The 20,614-nt window shown below is 36.3% G+C and overlaps 1 protein-coding gene across 2 annotated transcripts in view; it reads right to left on the bottom strand.

Annotated features, from left to right (window-relative positions):
• Positions 1-252: 252 nt before the first annotated feature.
• The window catches only part of LOC131072739 (pentatricopeptide repeat-containing protein At4g35850, mitochondrial), a 254,154-nt gene continuing 233,792 nt past the window's right edge, over positions 253-20,614 (bottom strand). Inside the window, exons 9-14 of one of the 2 annotated variants that reach the window (XM_058009014.2) lie at positions 15,363-15,456; positions 11,032-11,097; positions 10,867-10,944; positions 10,575-10,676; positions 10,356-10,484; positions 253-556 (exon numbers count right to left, since the gene is read on the bottom strand). In XM_058009014.2, the coding sequence (XP_057864997.1) occupies positions 10,395-10,484; positions 10,575-10,676; positions 10,867-10,944; positions 11,032-11,097; positions 15,363-15,456 (430 nt within the window). In that variant the 3' untranslated portion in view covers positions 253-556; positions 10,356-10,394. Of the gene's footprint in view, positions 557-10,275; positions 10,485-10,574; positions 10,677-10,866; positions 10,945-11,031; positions 11,098-15,362; positions 15,457-20,614 lie in introns of those variants that run through there. The other variant, XM_058009006.2, reaches the window with a different exon arrangement.

The raw sequence follows: 20,614 nt of genomic DNA on the forward strand, positions 1-20,614 counted from the left end.
ATCATGGCATGCTAAGTATGAAAGAGTTAGTGAATTGAGTACTTGTTAAAAAAGAAGGTTCATGGATGTCTTATGTCTACTTGTAAAAATGTGAGATAGATACAAAAATAAATATCAACTAGCAACTTTGATCAAGTATAATTATGAATATAATTAAAAGCTCCAATTCATTATTTTATTTTTTTATGGATAATAGATCGTGGCCGAATAATTGTATTAATAAAATGAAAATACATGAAAGTTTACAACCCAATTTAGTGTGGGCACCAGTAGGAAAGAATCGAGCGAAGAAAACCTCTGATCTTGCCCAAGGAAAGGTAATTCCTAGAAATAATCAGGTAATACAATAAATGGCCAGATGCCATTTCAGAAAATTACAATTGATAATTCATGTCGAGTACACCATACTCATTCCATCGTTGATGGATGCATAATTTGACTGCAATGGAATCATATCCTGCTCAAATTGAGAAGGTGTTGTTCTAAGTAAGACATGATGAAGACCTCCACCTGAATCCTGCAAAGTCGGATTGCCAAAACAGAAACCACGTTCTTCCTGCACATTGTTAGGCTAGTTCCAATTAATAATTATGAGCAACTATAACCCAAAATTGATAAATTCCCCTGTTTTGTCTTAATACTAACATTTCCATCGATTTCTACTGTGAGGACATACTCGAAGATTTCAAAACAAGATAGATCAATATACTCTCAAACCTGCCTAACAAAAACTTACCAATGCATCGAAGAGAAATCAAGGTAAGCAAGACCCAAAGCAAGGTAAGCAAGACCCAAAGCAAGATTTAGCTGCCAAATCTAAGTAACCATAGCATAACCCAGTCTAGGGTCGTGACAGTCGTAGACAAATATATATACAAAACAAAAGATATATGTGTGTGTGTGTGTGTGTGTGTGTGTGTCTATATATATATACATACATATATATATATACATACATACATATATATATATATATATATATATATATATATATATATATATATATATATATATATATATATATATATATATATATATATATATATATATATATAAGAAAGAGAACTCTGATTAAGAGCAATGACAAGCATGCAGGGGATCACGCCAGAGAAAGCACCGAGAGGGTGAATAAACCACATCTTGAATATATCTGCATGAATCTATATATTCATAAAACCATCTATATCAACCATATATATATATATGCAAAACTTTGAGAATGCACCCAAATCAGAGAAGACGATTAATTAAATTTGAAACGAAAGAAACACAAAGTTGGACAATAAACAAACTAACAACACGGCTAAGCTAAATATAATATTAGCATAAACATCCATATGTCTATATTACTTTCAATAGAACTTAAAGCAAAAGTAGTCATTAGGTATCAAAGGTGTCCTGTCGGAGCCAAGAGAGACGATATAGTTAAGGGTAAACCAAAAGAAAAGCAAAAAACTGCCCTGCAGAAAGAGAGTAAGTCCTAGGACTCAAGAGAGACCCGACTCCTTTTCAACCGAGCCTTGCTTGCCGACGACCCTGAACTAACAGAGGATTCTCCTGGTCTGGAAGCAGGGGCAGAGGGGATCTCTACATCGTTAGGGACTACTTCAATGTCTTTCGCCTCAAGATAGTTAGCAACTCATCTATTACAAGGCAGTTTTTTAACATGCAGAAGCCACATGAGGAAGAAGAAATTTTGTTGCCTTATCGGATTGTAGGCCGCAAAGGAAACCTCATCTTCTATTTCCAAGATTGGAAATCTTGGCACTGGTTTGTTCTTCCATATAAACCTGTCATAGTTACAAAGCTTAGGGAGTGTTAAATCATCATCCACATTGATGACAACCCTATCCAATTCGCCCAACAGTTCCTTCTTGAAGACACTTCGACATAATTTCATAACCACCTCCCTATCCTTCTCAAAGTGCATGGCCACCACTAGAAACATTGAAGCTATATCAGAGTTGGTCCTAGTTCGGTCATCATTCTTGATATTCTTTTTCCCTAATATTTTCTTAACCGCCCGAATAACCAGGACATTAGGGAGGACAAGAATACCTTTCAATCTATCTTCGTTGATGTCCCCTGTAAATGCCATTTGTCTCTTAAGCCCAACTAGCCTCAACGGTGTGTCCATAATGAGACCAACTCACTCAGATCATTGAACAACCCAGATTAACTTGGAAGGACCGACTACACTACAGAGAAAGATATAAGAAGCCACTACTTTAGTAATCGTGCTTAGAAAAGCGTCATAAAAGATAGCTCTGCTATCTTGAAAAAGGACCTATTTAATCACTTAAGAGTGTTAGAGAGGGAGGGATGAAGGGTCACGATGCAAAGAAAATGATGAAGGATGATCTCCAAGATCAAGGTAATTAATACCGATGGCGTTTAATTGAGCTCTTTGCGTACTGATCACAGCTAGTGCGCGAGACAAGGAAGGTCAAATCAATGCCTCTATAGATGTCATCGGAATAGAGGTTTTAAATCAAAATAGAAGAGAAGGCTATGTAATATAAATACATATATTAATGCATATATAAATGTATATATGAATATATATACAAATAAGAATAGATAGATATATATACAATTTTATGATTCTAAAGAAATATAGATGTATATGAATGCATATATATACATATATATGTATATACATACATTTATGTATATGTATGTATATATGTATACATATATGTATATATGTATGTATACATATATATAAGTATATTAATACAACGTATTATTCATATACTATGTCAACTGAGGATAGCATATGAAAATATGATCAGGATATGTCTGCATATATATATATGTGTGTGTGTGTGTGTGTGTGTGTGTGTGTGTACACATGCAAATATATATGCACATATATATATATATATATATATATATATATATATATGCAGATATAAGTATGTGTATGCATGAGGCTGAAAATATGAGAGCAGGGGATGAGTACAAATTCGTACTAAGACATGGGTGTTATTGCAAGATGCTTCTGACTGCCTGTGAATTGACTAATCTAAGCGAACGGGAATGAAGGACATGATTTTATTCGTTCCATCTACCCCTATACTGGCTTGATTATCCACCATCGAGTTAGCTTCTCTATATATATGGTTTATTGCGTAATGTAGTAATGATAGAGCTTTGTCCAAAAGGCTTCTAAGTTCCCAATTTGGCATTGTTCTGGTTCTGATTGCATTAATTATAATGGCCGAGTCACCTTCAATTTCTAATTTGGATATTTTTAATTGCCTACACAGGTTTAATCCTTCTATTAGGCCAAACATTTCTGCAATGTTGTTAGTGCATTGTCCTAAATGTATAGATTTTGAACTAATGCAACTACCATTGTTCGAATGTATTATACAACCTGCACCTTCCAACCCGGGGTTTCCTCTGGATGCTCCATCGAAGTTGAGTTTATACCACCCATTCCCCGGGGGTAACCATTTGCATGCTCTCCTCACCGCACTTTTATCTATGCCTTCCTTCCTGATAAAGGGGCGAATCTTGATCCCCTTCCATTGATTTCTGATAAATCTGTCCCAGTCTATAAATATCTTGTCATGTTGTGGGATAGACAAGTTCTTGTTGTTGGTTATTTCAGTGATGGAGGCTTCTATCCTTGCTATAAGTTTATCCGCCTGCATTTCTATATCCTTAAATATTCTCTTATTCCTCTCCTTCCATATTTCCCAGATGATTATGGCTAGACTGCAGATCCATAAGTGGAGGAACAGAATATTTCTTTTGATGATCAACCATCCTTTGAACCACTCCATCAGGGAGGGGATAAGAGCACCTGACCATCCTAGTTGGGCCATCGACCAGTACCAACATTTATGTGAATAATTGTAGGTTGTAAAGATATGTTTCCTCATTTTCCTTACATAGGAGGCAGATTGAAGGCCCTTCGTAACCTCTAAGTTTAAATTGTTCTGCAATGAGAACCCTTCCTTGGATTGCAGCCTAGGCAAAGAGACCAGCTTTTGGGAGACAGAATTTGTCCCAAAATAGTATAGTCGGGATGTAATCTTTGCAGACCATTTCCTCATCGTATATGGTTTTGAAGCCATCTCTACAGTTGTACTGCCCGTCCTTAGATTTAGGCCATATCAATTCATCCGACCCATGTCTGAAGATTATCCTTCTACAACTAAGTATTTGATTCCATTGTTATCCATCATGAAAGGACGCGTCTTTCCAATTCCACCCAATTGCTAAGTTTGGTTCCATTGTTATATATTCCCTTACACAATTACCCCATAGGCTTTTCAATTGTAGCTTTATACCAGTAGTGTCCATAACTTGTCTATCAAAGGATGTCCCCCCTAGGAGTCTTCCCAAAACAAAGCAGATTTGCCATCGCGAATGCCCAAGGACAAGAAGTTGGATATGAGTGTGCGACATTCCTTTATGAAATTCCAAATTCTCGAACCCTTGGGTGGTTCCATATCCCTGAATACTGCCTCCCTATGATTACTCATAAAATACTTGTTCCTAAGGATTTTGGCCTACTTGGCTTCTGAGGAGGTGTATAATCTCCATACCAGTTTTACCCCTAAGGCTTATTTTGCCAGAGAGTTTTCCTAATCCCTGTACCCCCATCACATCTTTCTCGGCATATTTTGTCCCATGCTATCAATTTAAGTTTGTTCCTGTCCTTTGTGCCTTGCCAATAGAAATTTCTGATTGTTTGAGTCAATTTCTTGTGGTCTCCTTTTGAAAGTGGGATACATGAAAGTAGGTAGATGGGCATCACCGCCAAGACTATCTTAATAAGTGTTAATCTTCCTGCCCAGTCAACCATAAGTCTTTCCAGGAAGATAGCCTTTTCCTTACCTTCTCATTCCCAGAGTTTATTAGTCCTGATGCCTTTGTCCAAAGGCATCCCTAAATATGTAAATGTTAATTGACCAATTTTGTAACCTAAAAATGATGCAATTCTAGATTCCTCCTATGTTGTCATGTTAAAAAAGAATATTTCAGGTTTTTTCCCAATTGACCATTTCCTCGGATGCCAGCCCATAAGAGTGCAATATTCTCTTTATTTACTTGGCTTCATTCAACTTACCTTTCCCCAGAATCATTGTCTCATCAACAAACTATCAGTGAGTGCACGGATCTACACCTCCTGCGATTTGGATACCCACAAGCCTTCCCGCTCTCCGAGATGCATCTAAGCATCTTCCTAGGGCTTCAGACATCATAATGAATAAAAATGGGGAGAGTGAGTCTCCCTTCCTCAGGCCCCTAGTTGCTCCGAAAAACACTTTCGGCTTCCCATTCAATACGATTGAAAACCTTGAGTTCGAGATGCAAAAATAGATCAAATTTACCCATTGTTTGTTAAAGCTAAAGGCTCTCATGCAACTACAGAGGAAATACCAATCCACTTTGTCATATGCCTTTTTAATATCTAGTTTTATCATCATGTTTGGCTTGCCTTGGGCCTGAATGGAGTGGATGGCTTCCTGGACTATGACTATCCCATCCAAAATTGATCTATTGGGACCAAAACCAGTTTGCTCTTCTGAGATGATGACTGACAGTAATTTTTTCAACCTATTGGCCATGACCTTTGATAATAATTCATAAATCATGTTGCACAAAGAAATGGGTCTGAACTCTTCCCATTTTGAGGGATTCTCCTTCGAGAGAGTAAGGCTAGGAAGGTGTTGTTGATTTCTTTCAAGAATTTCCCCGCATTTCGAGCAGATTCCAGGGCATCGGTGACCTCATCTCCTAAAATGTGCCAACATTTCTGAAAAAAACCTACGGGGAAACCATCCGGCCCAGGGACCTTGTCCCCTTGGAATTGGGATAGAGCAGTTTTAACTTCTTCATGAGTGATTTTGGAATTCAACATATGATTATCGTCATTTGTTATTAGTTCAGCAATAAGGTTCTATTGTCAAGGAGGTCCGAGTGCTCCGAGTTGTTGAGGATATTTTTAAAGTACTGGGTTGCATCCTCCGCAATTAGATTATGTTCTGTAATGGTTTGCCCATCATTGCTGATGATCTGAGTAATTATGTTTCTTGCCCTTTTCAGTTTGACACTGTTGTGGAAAAATTTGGTATTTCTGTCTCCATCCTCTAGCCAAGTTTCTCTAGATTTTTGTTTTCAGAATCTCTCTTCCTTGGCCAAAATATCCTCATACTCACATAGAAGCTTTTTCTCTGCCTCATATGTTGTTTGGGTCATCCCATGTTGCATAACATCCTTATTCACAAGTTCCAGTTCCTTTTCAATTCTTATCTTCTCCTCAAAGATGTTTTTGAATTTCTTTTTGTTCCAATCTAGCAATTTATGTTTAATGTCTTTCAACTTTGAGACAAGATAGTACAATTTGGATCCAACAAAGACACCTTCATTCCACCATCTTTGGATATTAGGGAGAAACTCCTCATGTTTGAACCACATCAGTTCGAACTTGAATGGGCGCCCAGATGTCTTTGCTTCCCCTAATATCTCTAAAAGCATCGAGTAGTGGTCAGAGCCTGACCATGGTGGCTTTTAACTCGGAGTTAAAGTGAGACAGGTCTCCTTTGAAAAAAAATATGTCTAGAGTTTCAACAATGTTGCAGAATCCTTTTCTTTTGTTATTCCATGTATGCAAGCCCAACTCAATCCTAATTTCCAAGAGATTGTTTTCGCTTATCCAATTAGCAAAGTCTCTTTGTGGTTGTTTAATGGACCTTATCCCCCCACTTTTATCTGTTGTGTAGAATGGTGTTAAAATCTCCTCCTATGATGATGTGCTTAGATTCCTGATTTCTTAGGAAGTGCTCTATTTCTTACCAAACTACCCTTTTCTTGTCTATTGGGATTGGGCCATAGACATTCAGGATGATAAATTCAAGGTTTAGGCTGAGAGATCTTACTTTGCCTGTCAACCAATTCTGCATTCTGGCGCAGCATGTGAAAGTGATTGAATTCCTTTTCCACATTATTGCCAACCCACCCGAAGCCCCTATAGAGTCCACTATCTCCACCTGCCACTGGGTGAATTTTCTACTAAAATTGGTTATGCTAGGTCCATAGCAGATTTCATTATACTGTGCTTAATAAGGCGTTGTTTGTTAGGGGGCCCCAGGCCCCTAACATTTCATGCTAGTATGTTTATTCCATTACAGGGAGAGGGGGGGACTTTCCCGAACCCATTAGAGTTGTAATTTTGGTCTGCCCCTCCGCTTCCCCATCCATTTTCATCTTGTCTAAAAAAGACTTCCGACCTCTTTTGTTGGCAGTGGATTTTCCACAATCTGGAATCGATTTATCACCTACCACCTGGAGGATGCCTCTATTACACATTGTTTTGGTTGTTGTTCATTGCCAAATTATTTTATCCTTCTTGCATACTGATAAGTTCTTTGATTATAAATTCTCTCTCTTCTTCTTCATTCAACCCTTTCACAACCGGAGAAGACTTCTCTAGATTAGGAGAGTCTAAGGCGTTCTCCTCAGGTAACACCTGGGTTGAGTTATTGCCTAATGTCTGGGCTCTGGTAGGAGTCTGCTCATACTCTAAATTGAGATTGGTATTATTGTTTGCCACATCTGCCAAAGCATCGTTGTATACTTCCTCTACAAATTCTTCTACTAGTTTACCCATTAAGTTATCGATGGCGTTGCTTAATTCCCTCTGAATCTGATCCTCATACCTATCTTTGTTATTATGTTCTGTCTTATTTGGACTATTTCCGGTCCGTGGATCTAGGGGGGGGAGGGAGGGTGGGGGGGGGTTTGCTTGATTATTTTCCTCTTGAGGGTTAGCATTGATGATGAAGCCATCAATATCGTTGGGCTTGAGGTTTTTGTGTGCTAGGGTTGATCCTTTTGCAAAAGGATAATTTCTTCGAGATCAGGCCAAGATACCATACCGGAGATAAGATATAATTGCCATCTACTATGTCTAGGGATATATTTTTTAAATTCTTCATGCTCTTATCTTCTATTAAAATTTTGATATCGGATTTTTCCGACCAATTCGCTTCTACTGCTATGAATTTGCCTGATTTATCCCCAATTTCTATGAGGATTTTGGCATGCATTAACTCAACAAGAACATTGTGAATTTCAATCCATTTAGAGGATGTTTTGAATTCAAATTTATTAGCATCGAATTTAGAATGCCAATCAATGAATTTAAAATTTACTCCATTGTAGAAAACAAATTCCTCAAACAATAGCTTCGTTTTCAATGATTTCTTATGGCATTTGATATACGAAAAATTATTAGCTAGGGTAGTGATACTTACCTGTCTATGGAATGCATCTTTCCACCATTTAGCAATCTCTACAAGGGGTTGGCCATTTCTACCCCATTTTGCAAAAACCCCATGCTCTTCGCAATGATTCCTCAACTCCAGTGCGTCACTGGGAGTGGAGATTTTGATGCAATCCAAGTTGGATGTTACCGACTTTAGGACATATTGATTACTTCTTGCCTTGGGGGCATAATTATTCATAGAATTATAAGAGCTCCTAATCATCGGAGCAGGTTCGATGACACTGAAGTTGTGGCGTCATTGTTGTAGGGCCGCTCCTCCAACTCCAATAGGTTTTATAAAACCCTCTGCATGATTAAAGCGTGGTTGTGAATTGCGTAGGGGCCTTTGAAGGGATTGACACCGATTTGATGTAGCAACCCTAGTTCCCAAGGGAATGCGATTTGCCTTTGTAGCGCAGTCTGGGATCCGAGATGTAATGGGGACTGCCCAAACTTTAGACAAATCCATCAAAACCCTCGCTTCCCTTCTTTCAGCTTTAGTCGCTTGCCTGCTTTTCACCGTATGCCATGGTTGATTCTGTAGAGGGGGAGCCCTACCGGTTGTTGAGGGAAACCCTATATCATGCTTGTCGAAACCTCTATGGTTATGTTGTTCGTCGAAATACAAAGCCATGTTTTTTTATAAAGCTCCAATTCATTATTCATACAACGTGTTACATCAACAAATTAGCATTCTATCATCTAATGAGGAGCAAGAGGCAATAATATAACCAAGAGTAATCAATTGTTCCCAACCATTATATCCCTAAGGATTGCACTTGGATTGTAAACCAACAAGCTATTGTCCATTTGCCACCATCATATAGCCTCGAGAAGGCACCCACAACATGCACAAAGATTTAAGTGACAAAGTTGTGAAGGATGTTAGCCATGAAGTATAGGTAGATATCAACTATTAACTAGCTAATAGCTTCTATATCAAGCAGAACAAAATGAAAAAAGATAAAAATAAATTAAAAAATTAAAAAAATTATTTTTTATGCTTTTGCACAAAATCAACCAACAAGATATTATCAAACTTAGCACCAACGTAGTGCCTTAAAAAGACACCCACGGAACATTAACATAGATTTAAGAAACAAAGTTGTGAAAGATTATAGTTGTGGAGTATAGATAGATAAAAAAAATTAATATCAATCATTCAACTAGCAAATAATCTAAATCAAGAAAAAATCTACATAAAATAAATAAGCAAATAATTTAGACACTTAAATCACCAACCAAAATATTGTCCACTCAGCATCATCATATCGCCTCAAAAAGGCACCAACGCGAGCAAAAAGATTTAAGGATCAAAATTGTCAAAAATTTTAGCCATTCAACTAACAAAGTAAATCTAAATCAAGTAAAAACCTACATAAAACGAAAAAATAACTAGTTCTCAATCTTTTGCACTTAAATACTCAACCAATAAGATATTTATACTGCATCGTCGTATTGCCTCAAAAAGGCACTCAAAAAACATGCAAAAAGATTTTAAGAAACAAATTTGTGAAAGATTTTAGCCATGGAGTATAGTAGGCAGAGAAACAAAGATCAATTTTTCAACTAGCAAAAACTCTAAATGAAGTGAAATCTACATAAAATGAAAAAATGATTTTACAATATAATTAAGCTCCATTTCTTTATTCATATGGCATATCCACGTGCTACATCAACAAGCTTAGCACCCCATTGACCAATAAGGAGCAAGAGGCAATCACATTGTAACTAATCGGCGATTTTAGATTATCGAGGGCAATCAGTAGTTCTCAACTATCATGTCCCAAAGGATTTCAGATCATTCTCCTAAATTTCATTATTAAATATTATATTTATCTTTTGTTTGTCTTCTTATTCTGGGACCGGGCATGTACCCTGAAATTGGGTTTAAGTTATTACATAGTTTACTCTAAATCAAAAAGCGAATAGAACCTCCATGAAAGGACTGAAAGAATGAGATGTGGATTAGACTTAAACAGAGTATCTGACAGAAAAATTAAAACCTTTATTTCACAAATTGTAAAATCAAAACCTCACAATTGCAAGTCATTTAATGATAACTTACAGTGGAACACATAAAATTCCATAAGCAAACAAATAACAATCATCTAAATATTTGCCGCCTTCGTTGTACTTCACTTAATGCTTGATTGATTTGAGTTAGCCGAGGATCATCCTTAGGAATATCCCTTTCCTGCAAAAAATACAGATAGATAATGTAAGAAATAATTCAAACAAGCTGTGATAATCCTACAGCTCAGTAGAACACCCAAATCAAGAATACCATTAAGCCTTTATGATATGCTTCCACAGCAGTTAATGGGGGTACAATGTGACGAGCTTGCATTAGATCCCATATGTAATTTGCTGTTGTAAATCCTCCAATCTGCACAAGGAAGCATAATGTGGTCTATACTAAGATTCTTAACGAAAGAGCTCTTCCATAATTCAAACATTTAATCAGACAAATTCTACACAAATGTATGTGGAGCATTAGAAGGTACCAAAACAGACACTATAGCATTCATATTCATACAAAAGAAAAACTTCATTTGGAATAAAGTTTGTACACTTACTTGCTCTCCTGATGCAATTGTTAGGAGCTCACCCCCTAATCTTGGAGTGAGAAACCATCCCCTTGCAGTCATTTTTTCCTGTCACATATGGCATACTATCTATGTCAAAAATAATTTAAAAAATTGGAAATTTCAAAATTATCATGTAAAATAAAATTCTCTCACCAACGCTTCTCTTGCTATCTCCATTCCTTTAGGAGTGTGGCCAATCATGGCTCCCTGTGCTAGAGTCTATAATACACAAATCAACAGCTTCAAGATTGTTGTTTTGACTATCTTAAAATACAATCAGATGTAAAATATAAATGGAAAGACCCTTATTTAAACAATATAACTTAAAAGAAGAACCAACTATGCTCATGAATGGGGAGCATATCTGCAATAAAGCCAAACAAAACTCCATTACAATCAAATATATGCCTGCACAGCTATTGCATTTCTTATGAGCAGCTGCAGAATGCTTAATCTGATACTGGAAACAGCATGGTAAGTTTCAACCTCCAAACTAGTAGTAAAACTGAAATAAAGGAAAACAGATAAGGGAAACGTGAATTAAGAACATAAGAGACTGACCCATATGCACTTTTATGATATTCAAAAACCATTTTACTGTTACAGGGCCTTGTTCAACACATGAACATTGAAGACTGCAAGAAGCTAACTCAATGAATGAATTCCCATGCTGAATTCATATTGTATCAACTATATGGATGATTTTAAGAAGAAACTTCGGGAAGAGATGATAAGAACACTAGCAAACTCTCCCATTGGTCAACTAGGGAAGTCCTCTCCAGTTCAAGGACATCATAAAATATTCATATATAGGAATACATGCTTAATATCATATGCATAGGTGTGTAAGATAATAAACATTGTTAGTTGTTAGAAGACAGTTGTGAGAGTTATTTGTTAGTTGCTTGGTTAGTTGGATTCTGTTGTGAATCCCATTTCATAAATATGTAGTTTGATCAATGATTTTGAATCAAGAAATTTTCCTTGTGCTTGTCAAATAGCTCTGCATTTTGTTTTGATGATCTGCAGATCATCCTTATGATTTTGTTTGTAATTGTTAACACCTTCAATTGGTATCAGAGCGTAAGAAGAAGAAAACCTGTGCATTGCAGAGAGAATAAGAATGCAGATTTTTTTGGAAAGCGATCATCGCTGTCTTCTTTTGACTGCTGCCAGTTAAAAGAATAGAAAGTGTCGCCAGAATAAGAAGATAAGTTTTTCCCTGCTCACAAGCAAACTTCTGTGCTTGGTCATTAGTGATCATGTCCCACGTGGAGGAGAAAGTGCTATTTCTGAGTATACGAGGTAAAAAGCCTAAGCTTTCTAAGGGTTGTCACAAATCTGAATATGGTAATGATTTCAAATATGAGCATAGAGGTGAGCCTAGTCACAACTATAGAGGTAGGGGCTATGATCATGGAAGAGGTTCTAGTTTTCAAGGAAGAAGTAACAATTACAGAGATAAAAACATGGATACTTGTAGAAAGTAGAGACAAAAGACATGTTCAATGTTTTCATTGTAATAAATTTGGCCATTATGAGTCTGAATATTGGCATAAGCAATCTGCTCACAGTATTGAGGAAGATAAAATGTATTTTTTTCTTGTTTGAATATAAATTCTAATAAAGAAACTTTATGGTATATTGATTTTGGTTATTACTCACATATGACTTCTAATGAAAATATATTTATTAATTTGGATGAAAAACATAATAGTACTGTTGTGTTGGGGGACAATAATCACATGGGCTAAAGGAAAAGGAACAATTGAAGTTACAAATGAGAATTGCAAAATTAAGCATATTTTTGATACTTCGTTAGTTCTTGCTCGAAGAAATAAAAAAGAATTTGTTATAGTAGGTCAGATGCTTAAGCAAAATTAACAAGTTATAGGAACGAATGTATAATTGAAAATAAGTCACAGATATAATTGAAAATAAGTCACAAAGATATGCAATAGTTGCATGTGCACAAATGACAGGTGATCGTATGTTTCTCCTTCACTTTTCTTCAAGCAAGCAGGTCTTTAGTACTATAGAGGTGCATGATGGTCAAGTATGGCATCGAAGGTATGTGCATCTAAATTTTGGTGGTTCACTTTTGCTTAAGAAGAAACATATGGTTGAACAATTGCCATTTCTTAAGAATGAACAGAAAATTTGTGACGAATGTTTGTTTGGAAAAAAAGATAAAAATGCTTTTCTGATTAGTTTGTATAGAAGGCCACGAAAACCCCATTGAAGTTATTCATACTAATAAATGTGGTCCTTTTGTAACTCCCTCACTAAATAAATCGATTTCTCACTTTCATTGATGATTTTTCTCATAAAACTTGGATCTACTGTTTGACTGATAAATCGGAAATTTATGATAAGTTTGTTGAGTTCAAGCAAATAGTTGAAAAAAAAGTGATCAATTCATTGAGGTTGTCAGATCAGATAATGAGGGAGTATAAGTCACATATCTTTTTCGAATTCTGTAGAGAACATGGTATTCAAAGAGAGCTTGCCACTTCCCACACTCCACAGCAAAATGGGGTCACTGAATGAAAAAATAGAACTATATTTAAAATGGCTATAAGCATGATGAAAGAAAAGAACTTAAATTAAAATTTTAGGCAGAAGCAGTCACTACTACATTTATTTGTTGAATAGAAGTCCCACAAAAGTGGTTCACGAAATGACTCTTGAACAATCCTGGTCTGGTTTTGGACCATCTGTTGCTCGTCTGAAGATGTTTGGTTGCGTTGCTTATGCACACGTCACTAAAGAAATAAGAACAAAGTTTTGTGAAAAAAGTATCAAATGTATTTTTATTGGTTATGGATCTGAAAAAAAAGCTTACAGATTATATGATCCTGTCAATAAAAAATAAGACAAGAAGAGATGTCATATTCTTTGATGAAAGAGCCACAGTATACTCTTGATGAAAAGGCAAAGAATATCAAGATTGATTTGAAGAAATCTAACACATTGAGGTGTTGCTAAACAGATTCTCAGGTATCTTAGAGGAAAAATGCATTATAATATTTCTTTCCAACATTCCAAGAAAAGTCAATTGGTTGGATATACTGATTTTGATTGGGCAGGCTCTATAGATGATCGGAAGTCTAATTTTGGTTATACATCTAGTCTTGGTTTTGCACTCATTTCTTGGAAATCCAAGAAGCAATCTACTGTATCTCTTTTTACTGCGGAGGTTGAATACAAAGCTGCTAGCTGTTTGGTTGAGGAGAATGTTATAAGATATACAATGCCTTCTGGATGGTCCCACAGTGTTGTATTGTGACAATTAAGAGTACTATTTAGATGAGTAAAAATCTTGTGTTCCATAGCAGGACTAAACACATTGACATCCAACACCACTACAATCGTGAGTTGGTTCAGGAAGGCTGGGATGAACTTGTATATTGTCCCACTACAACTCAAGTCGATTTTATTTTCACAAAGCCCCTTGCTCATGATTGCTTCCAAACACTTTGGAGTTTAGTTGGTGTTCTTCCCAATGTTCATTATGGGGGAGAAAAGGGGTGATGAACATTTTTCTTCTTGTTTTCTTTTACAATGTTCAGTATGGGAGAGAATGCAAGATAACAAACATTGTTAGTCGTTGTTAGAAGACAATTGTGAAAATTAGTTGGTAGTTGTTGTAATTAGTTGCTTGGTTAGTTGGATTCTGTTGTGAATCCCATTCCATAAATATGTAGTTTGATTAATAATTTTGAATCAAGAAATTTTCCTTGTCCTCATCAATTATCTTTCCATTTTGTTTTGATGATCTGCAGACCGTTTTTAAAATTTTGCTTGTAATTGTTTGACACCTTCAAGTTGGAATTACATTTATGCACAAGATTACGTAGTGCATATGAATAAGGAATTGAATTGCTTAGAATTGACTGGAGTGCACATGATCATTCTTGTTCGATAGCACCCAGGATGCCAGTAGAGTGTTCCCATTCCACGAAAGTGATAAAAGGGGGCATAATGTGATCAAAGGAATGGGAACACTCTACAGAATACAGATAGCTATAAGATGGCTTCAATCCTACTCTTCCTACATTACTAGGATGAAAATAGTACAATAGCTTATGATCAAAGAGGGCCTCAAACATTGGATTAAATTCCTTTGTATGACCTCATTATTTTAACTCAATTATGTCAACAATTAAGATATCATACTCAAAACTTTTACCTTCAACACAAATTAATCAAGAAATGATCAAACATGAACTCTTAATGGTTAAACCCTTATGTGAAAACAATCCGGCATATAATTTGGTTGCACCACTAGGTCCCTAAGTACTACAAATCTTGCCCACTTGTTTCTGAACAAACTCAAAAGGGCATGAAGGGAGACATGCCATAATACGGAGGTACTATTGAACACTGCATTATTTTCATTGAGAAAAATGGTTTGCAAAAATAGGAGTCATATGGAATAATCATTTACTTTTTTAATGTGTTGGAAAAACCAATGGACTTACAGTATACAATTCCACTGCCAACAGTTTCCCAGAATTGACATATTCATCGAAGACCTGTTTACCTCCTTCAATATCCCTGCAATGCAGATAACACCTGCTTACACAATAAGAATTTGTTAGACCACCTAGACATGGAAAGAAGAGAAACTTTAGAAAAGTGCTCATATAACTACTGTATGCTGTAGAAAATGTACTTTCTTCTTCTGAAAACTATGTGCACACACATTGCACATACTTGTATAAAACTCAGAAAATAATGTCAAAACTTTCGAAGCAACCATAAATAAAGAAAAGCATTAATAATATATAAGAATCTATAAGAAGTCAGGATCATTTACTCTTAAACAGTTTTAGCAAAGCAGTAGTCATAAGTTCTACGTTTGCTTTGATAATCCTTATGACTAGCCGCTTCTCCTATCCAGCTTTGCAAGTAAACAGCAGTGCAAATCTAATGGCTGATTTGCATCACTGAAATTAAACTGATTGCTACAATTTACAAAATGAAATGAACGCATCCTTTTTTATTTGTTTATGCTTTGACTGCTTGCCCTAGGTTTTATCTTTTGAGAATACCTTTTTTATTCAAAACATTGCAGACGTCCTTTTCTATTTTAATTCCACCAAGGAAGAGCCATGAGACATTGGTTTGCTTTCTGGTAGGACGATTCCTCAGGTCAAACTCCTGAATGCAACACCCTTGCATGCACAAGGGCTCTCTGCCTTCTCGAGTTTAAAGTTGGGTCTTACACATGGTGAAAGCCTATCTCAACCACTAGACCACAGCCTAACAAACCAGATCACACTTTTGTTTCTCTTAAGTACTTTAATCACTGGTAAAACAGGCTCTTTTTGTTCCAGTATGGAAGGTAACACTGGGATTCGTTGATATCATACTAGAGATGTAAATGTCCATATAATAAAGACAATTACAAATTGGTAAGTGTATAATATGTCAACAAAGGTGAAGATTGCTATTGATATCATAGTTGGATGAATCAAACTAAGCACAACTCGGCAGACCCAAAAGTTGTGACTCCGCAAAAATCTCGGCAACTTACAAAATTGCTCAAGATTATTTAAAAAAATACTTTTCTTGCAAAATTTAATAACAAAATTTATCCAAGGAGGACAAAAGTGTTTTCTATTAAATTTGATTCATTTGAATACAAATTGAGTATGTCACATCATCATGCAGAATCATAAAACAATAGTTAGTTGGCAACTATTATGAATTTATGATGATTGCCTTTGAAATCATCATAATTCATAAATAGCATATACAGTATTTTGCATCTTCCTCTTCCCTAGTCTAGTAAAACTTGGGTAGAGATTCTAATCCTTGCACTCCATTGCAGCTCGTTGATTAACATTGAAGGCTATGTCTGTGGCTTTGACTACCAAATTAATGACCTCATCTCATTTGTTGTCTACCTTTCTTGTGCTAAGCTGAAGGTTGTATTGCTTTTTCTAATAATAATGGCATTTGAATCTTTCATACTGATAGTAGGATACTTCATCGTTGATCAATGATATTATGATAGTGATAAAGATAATTGCCTAAGTTGTCAATTTTGGTCTCCACTCCTGAATCCCCTCATTGTTAATCAGATTTCTTTAGTGGAGAGCCTAATGGGATTAAGGGATAGTGTCCCTCGGGGGGTTTTGGGGGAAACACCCCCAACATGGTCAAGCAACAAAGTCATTCGTGGGTGTTTGGGGGCAATGCCCCCAATGGGGTCAACAAGAAACACCCCTCATGGAGGGTATGGGGGCAATGCCTCCAACGAGGTGGAGGGGCAGCACCCCTCATAGATGCCTTTGAAACCACACAAAACTTCAAGTCGTACAACAATCTCAAAATTTTATCACATAAGGGAGAAATTCGGTATTTAGGTCATTTTAGATTATCAAAATGTTTTTACAAAATAATTTTTTAAATTTTTTTGGGTAGGGACTCGCCAAGTCTACCAACTATTATTGATGTAACCTAAGTTACCGATTTGGGCATGGGTACGGATACGAAATCGCGGAATCAGCCAAAAAGAAAAAACAAAAAATCTTGGGTACGGGTACGGGTATGGGTACGTCCGTATATATATATATATATATATATATATATATATATATTGGTGTGTGTATTCAAACATCAAAATTAAAAAATATAAACTGTATCAATGTAGAACTATAAGAAGAGTGATACTCATAAATCCATAATTGCCAATAAATAAAATATTTTGATAGCTCATTCATAATTTACAAAAATGAAAATACTAAAGTCTCAAAATGTCATTACACAATGCAAATTCAAATTATAATCGATTTTAATATTCATTTTCTTCAGCAGAAGCATCAAGGTCAATTGCAATCAATTGGATTGCCATTACTACTAGTTGTGCCAAGTGTAGGAGCTGGTTCAATTTCATTTTTAAAGCATTTGACAAAATGCCAAATCATTAACAACATAAGGAAAGTGATTTCACAAAACAAAAGCAAACAGCTGCAACATATGCATAATGTAAATCAACTGAAATCAATCTCAGTAATGCTGATATAAAGTTTACTAACCTCATGTTCATAGGTATAGCTCACAAATGCAACTGAAATGATATTTAATTGCTTGCTTGCTCGCATATTCTGATAAAATCTGCTATCACAAAGTTATGAGAGTAAAACTGCGGTTTTAATTTATCAAATTAAGCTTGGGTACGACCCTTGGTACTTCCTGGGTGCTTGGGTTCTTTGTGGGTCCTTCACAGAAGAACCCTACCCAGGAAGAACCCAAGCCGTGCCCAAGGTCAAACCCGAACCCAAATCGCACCTGTACTAGGACCCAGGCTAAAATAGAAGAATCTGGTATCTTAGGATATAACATAGAACTAACACACTACTTAAAGTTGTGGTTAGTGACTTAAGTTTCATAACTATATAGTAGAAATTAGTGTAATGTCCCCATTTTTGTGCCCACCTTAGCGTCAGTGTTTTTCATGGATTAGCCTACTTTGGTCCCCGTAAGCTAATGCAATGATTAGGGAACCCTTTGGATGATTGTTGCAATACTCTCCATCTCAGAATATCAGTATATTTGAGGTTCGCCTTCCAGAGGTCTTCAAGCTCCTTTTGGACACACTATTTTTAGTAAGTCTCTTGAGCATTTGGGTTCCATACTATTTATAGTAAGTCAATTGGATGGTTGGAAGGCACCCCGGTCATTAATGGGCAATTGGCAGAATTAATAAAATGTTCTGTTATTGGCATTTATTTGGAGTTATGATTAATATTAATTTATTAAAGTTCCAACTATAATAATTTTAATTAAATTGATGACTTTATATTAAGAGATAAGGGGGTATTAATTGCATAAGTTATTTTAATGCTTATAATTAATCATTTTTTAGGGAGCTGACTACAATAAATGTTTAATTGAAATGAAATGAAATTATTAAAGTGCATTTCATTTCTTGAAATCGTGGGTTTTGAGTAAATTATAAAAGAGCTCATGAGAGCTCATTATTGGCATTCATGTTTTGATATTTTGGAGAAAAATTGAGAAGGGTCTGCTGCTTGGCAGATTTCTATAGCTTTTTGGCTACGAAATCCCTCGAGCACACTATTTGCAGGTATGAAAGATCACCCAAGAATACTTTGCTGATAACTCCATTCAGGGGTTACGCTGGTGATTCAACTAATCAATTTGCAGCAGTTATTCAAGGATTTATTTGCAGATTTTGGAGTGCACATTTGTTAGAACAGATAGTGCACATACTTGCACGAATTCCAAGCCAGATCAAAGTTAATTTGGTTAATTCAAGGGCCAGTTGTACACCATTAGAAGGGCTGCGTGGGATTTTCTGCCAGGTTTTTAGGGCAGAATTTAGTAGGAGGCACTTTGGGGTTATTATGGTCAAGCATTGAGGAACGTAGGGTTTGGTGCAAAAAAAAACCAGCAGTTGCATAATTATTAAATTTATTATAGCTGACATGGTATGTACCGAATAATTAATTCCATGCTTCCAGATTAAGGGCTTTTAAGTCAAGTTTTCAATTTGAAAATTGCCTCTTGTATTTTCCTCTAAGCATTTCGATTTCCAAGCATTAGGTGTTTAAATTGGGATGATGATGATTCATTGTTGGAACATAATGCTGTCCTATAGTCTATGGTCCACAATATGGAGATAAGCATGAGGAAAGAGGTGTTCCAGCCTTAGCCCATTGGTTTCTAATTTTCACATTATTGACAAGTGGCTGTCCTACATTACTAGTCATGGAGTTTTCAGACTGTACTTTGAAGACAGCAGTTGTTTGGATAGATTGTTGAGGTTGGGACCACTACTTCAAAGTTGGAGGATGGCATGATGATGAGATCCTATCATCATATAACATTGGAGGTACTTTTTGCACCATCGTAGGGATAATATTTAGTTTGTATAGTGCTGTTCTCATTTATATCAGCAGCCTAGTATGGATTAGCATATTTTTCTATGAACCTATGATGGGCATTTTTCACATCCCTATAAGATCATCTAGAGTTAGATGGATAATTGGTGATAGTACCACTATGAGAGATATCTATCTCTTCCTTTTCCGTGGATGTATTGCAGTGATCATTTGGGACCCAGGTGAAGTTTTCAGCTGTGAGATAATGACTCAAGATCAGGGAGGTGATTTAGATTTTAGAAATGGTTTGGTTGGCAGATTCTACACTGGCCTTTTGTTAGGGATTGGTTTGCTCCACTTATGGGGCATCATGAGGCGAGATGTTGAGGTTTTTGTTCTATGGTTGAGCAGGTTATTTTTCTTGTTACCTAGGATTGTATCAGGTACAAGGGTTGCAATTATGGACCTCACTAAGATGCCTTGGCAGGAGATGTTTCCTGATATATATTTCAGCAATTTCAGTCTGGGTTTTGACGATGATTACTTTTGGGGGTTCCAGCAGAGTACAGTGCAGATTTCGCATGATGGTTTTTCAGTTATGATCAGGGTGGCACAACATCAGCATGGTTGATCCTTTCCGAGATTGACATGGGACCCTGGGATCATTCTTGATTCCAATTTGGATCAGTTCATTGATTGGAGGTTGTGTTGGCATTGATTGGGGACAAGCAATCTTTGGAAAGGGTAGACTGTAATGTCCCCATTTTTTTGCCTTCCTTAGCGTCATTGTTTTTCATGGATTAGCCTATGACTTTGGTCCCCGTAGGCTAATGCAGTGATGAGGGAACTCTTTGGAGGTGATTTAGGGCTATTTAGCA

The sequence above is a fragment of the Cryptomeria japonica genome, chromosome 9 (genome assembly GCF_030272615.1).
Source record: "Cryptomeria japonica chromosome 9, Sugi_1.0, whole genome shotgun sequence".
Classification (NCBI taxonomy): Eukaryota; Viridiplantae; Streptophyta; class Pinopsida; order Cupressales; family Cupressaceae; genus Cryptomeria; species Cryptomeria japonica.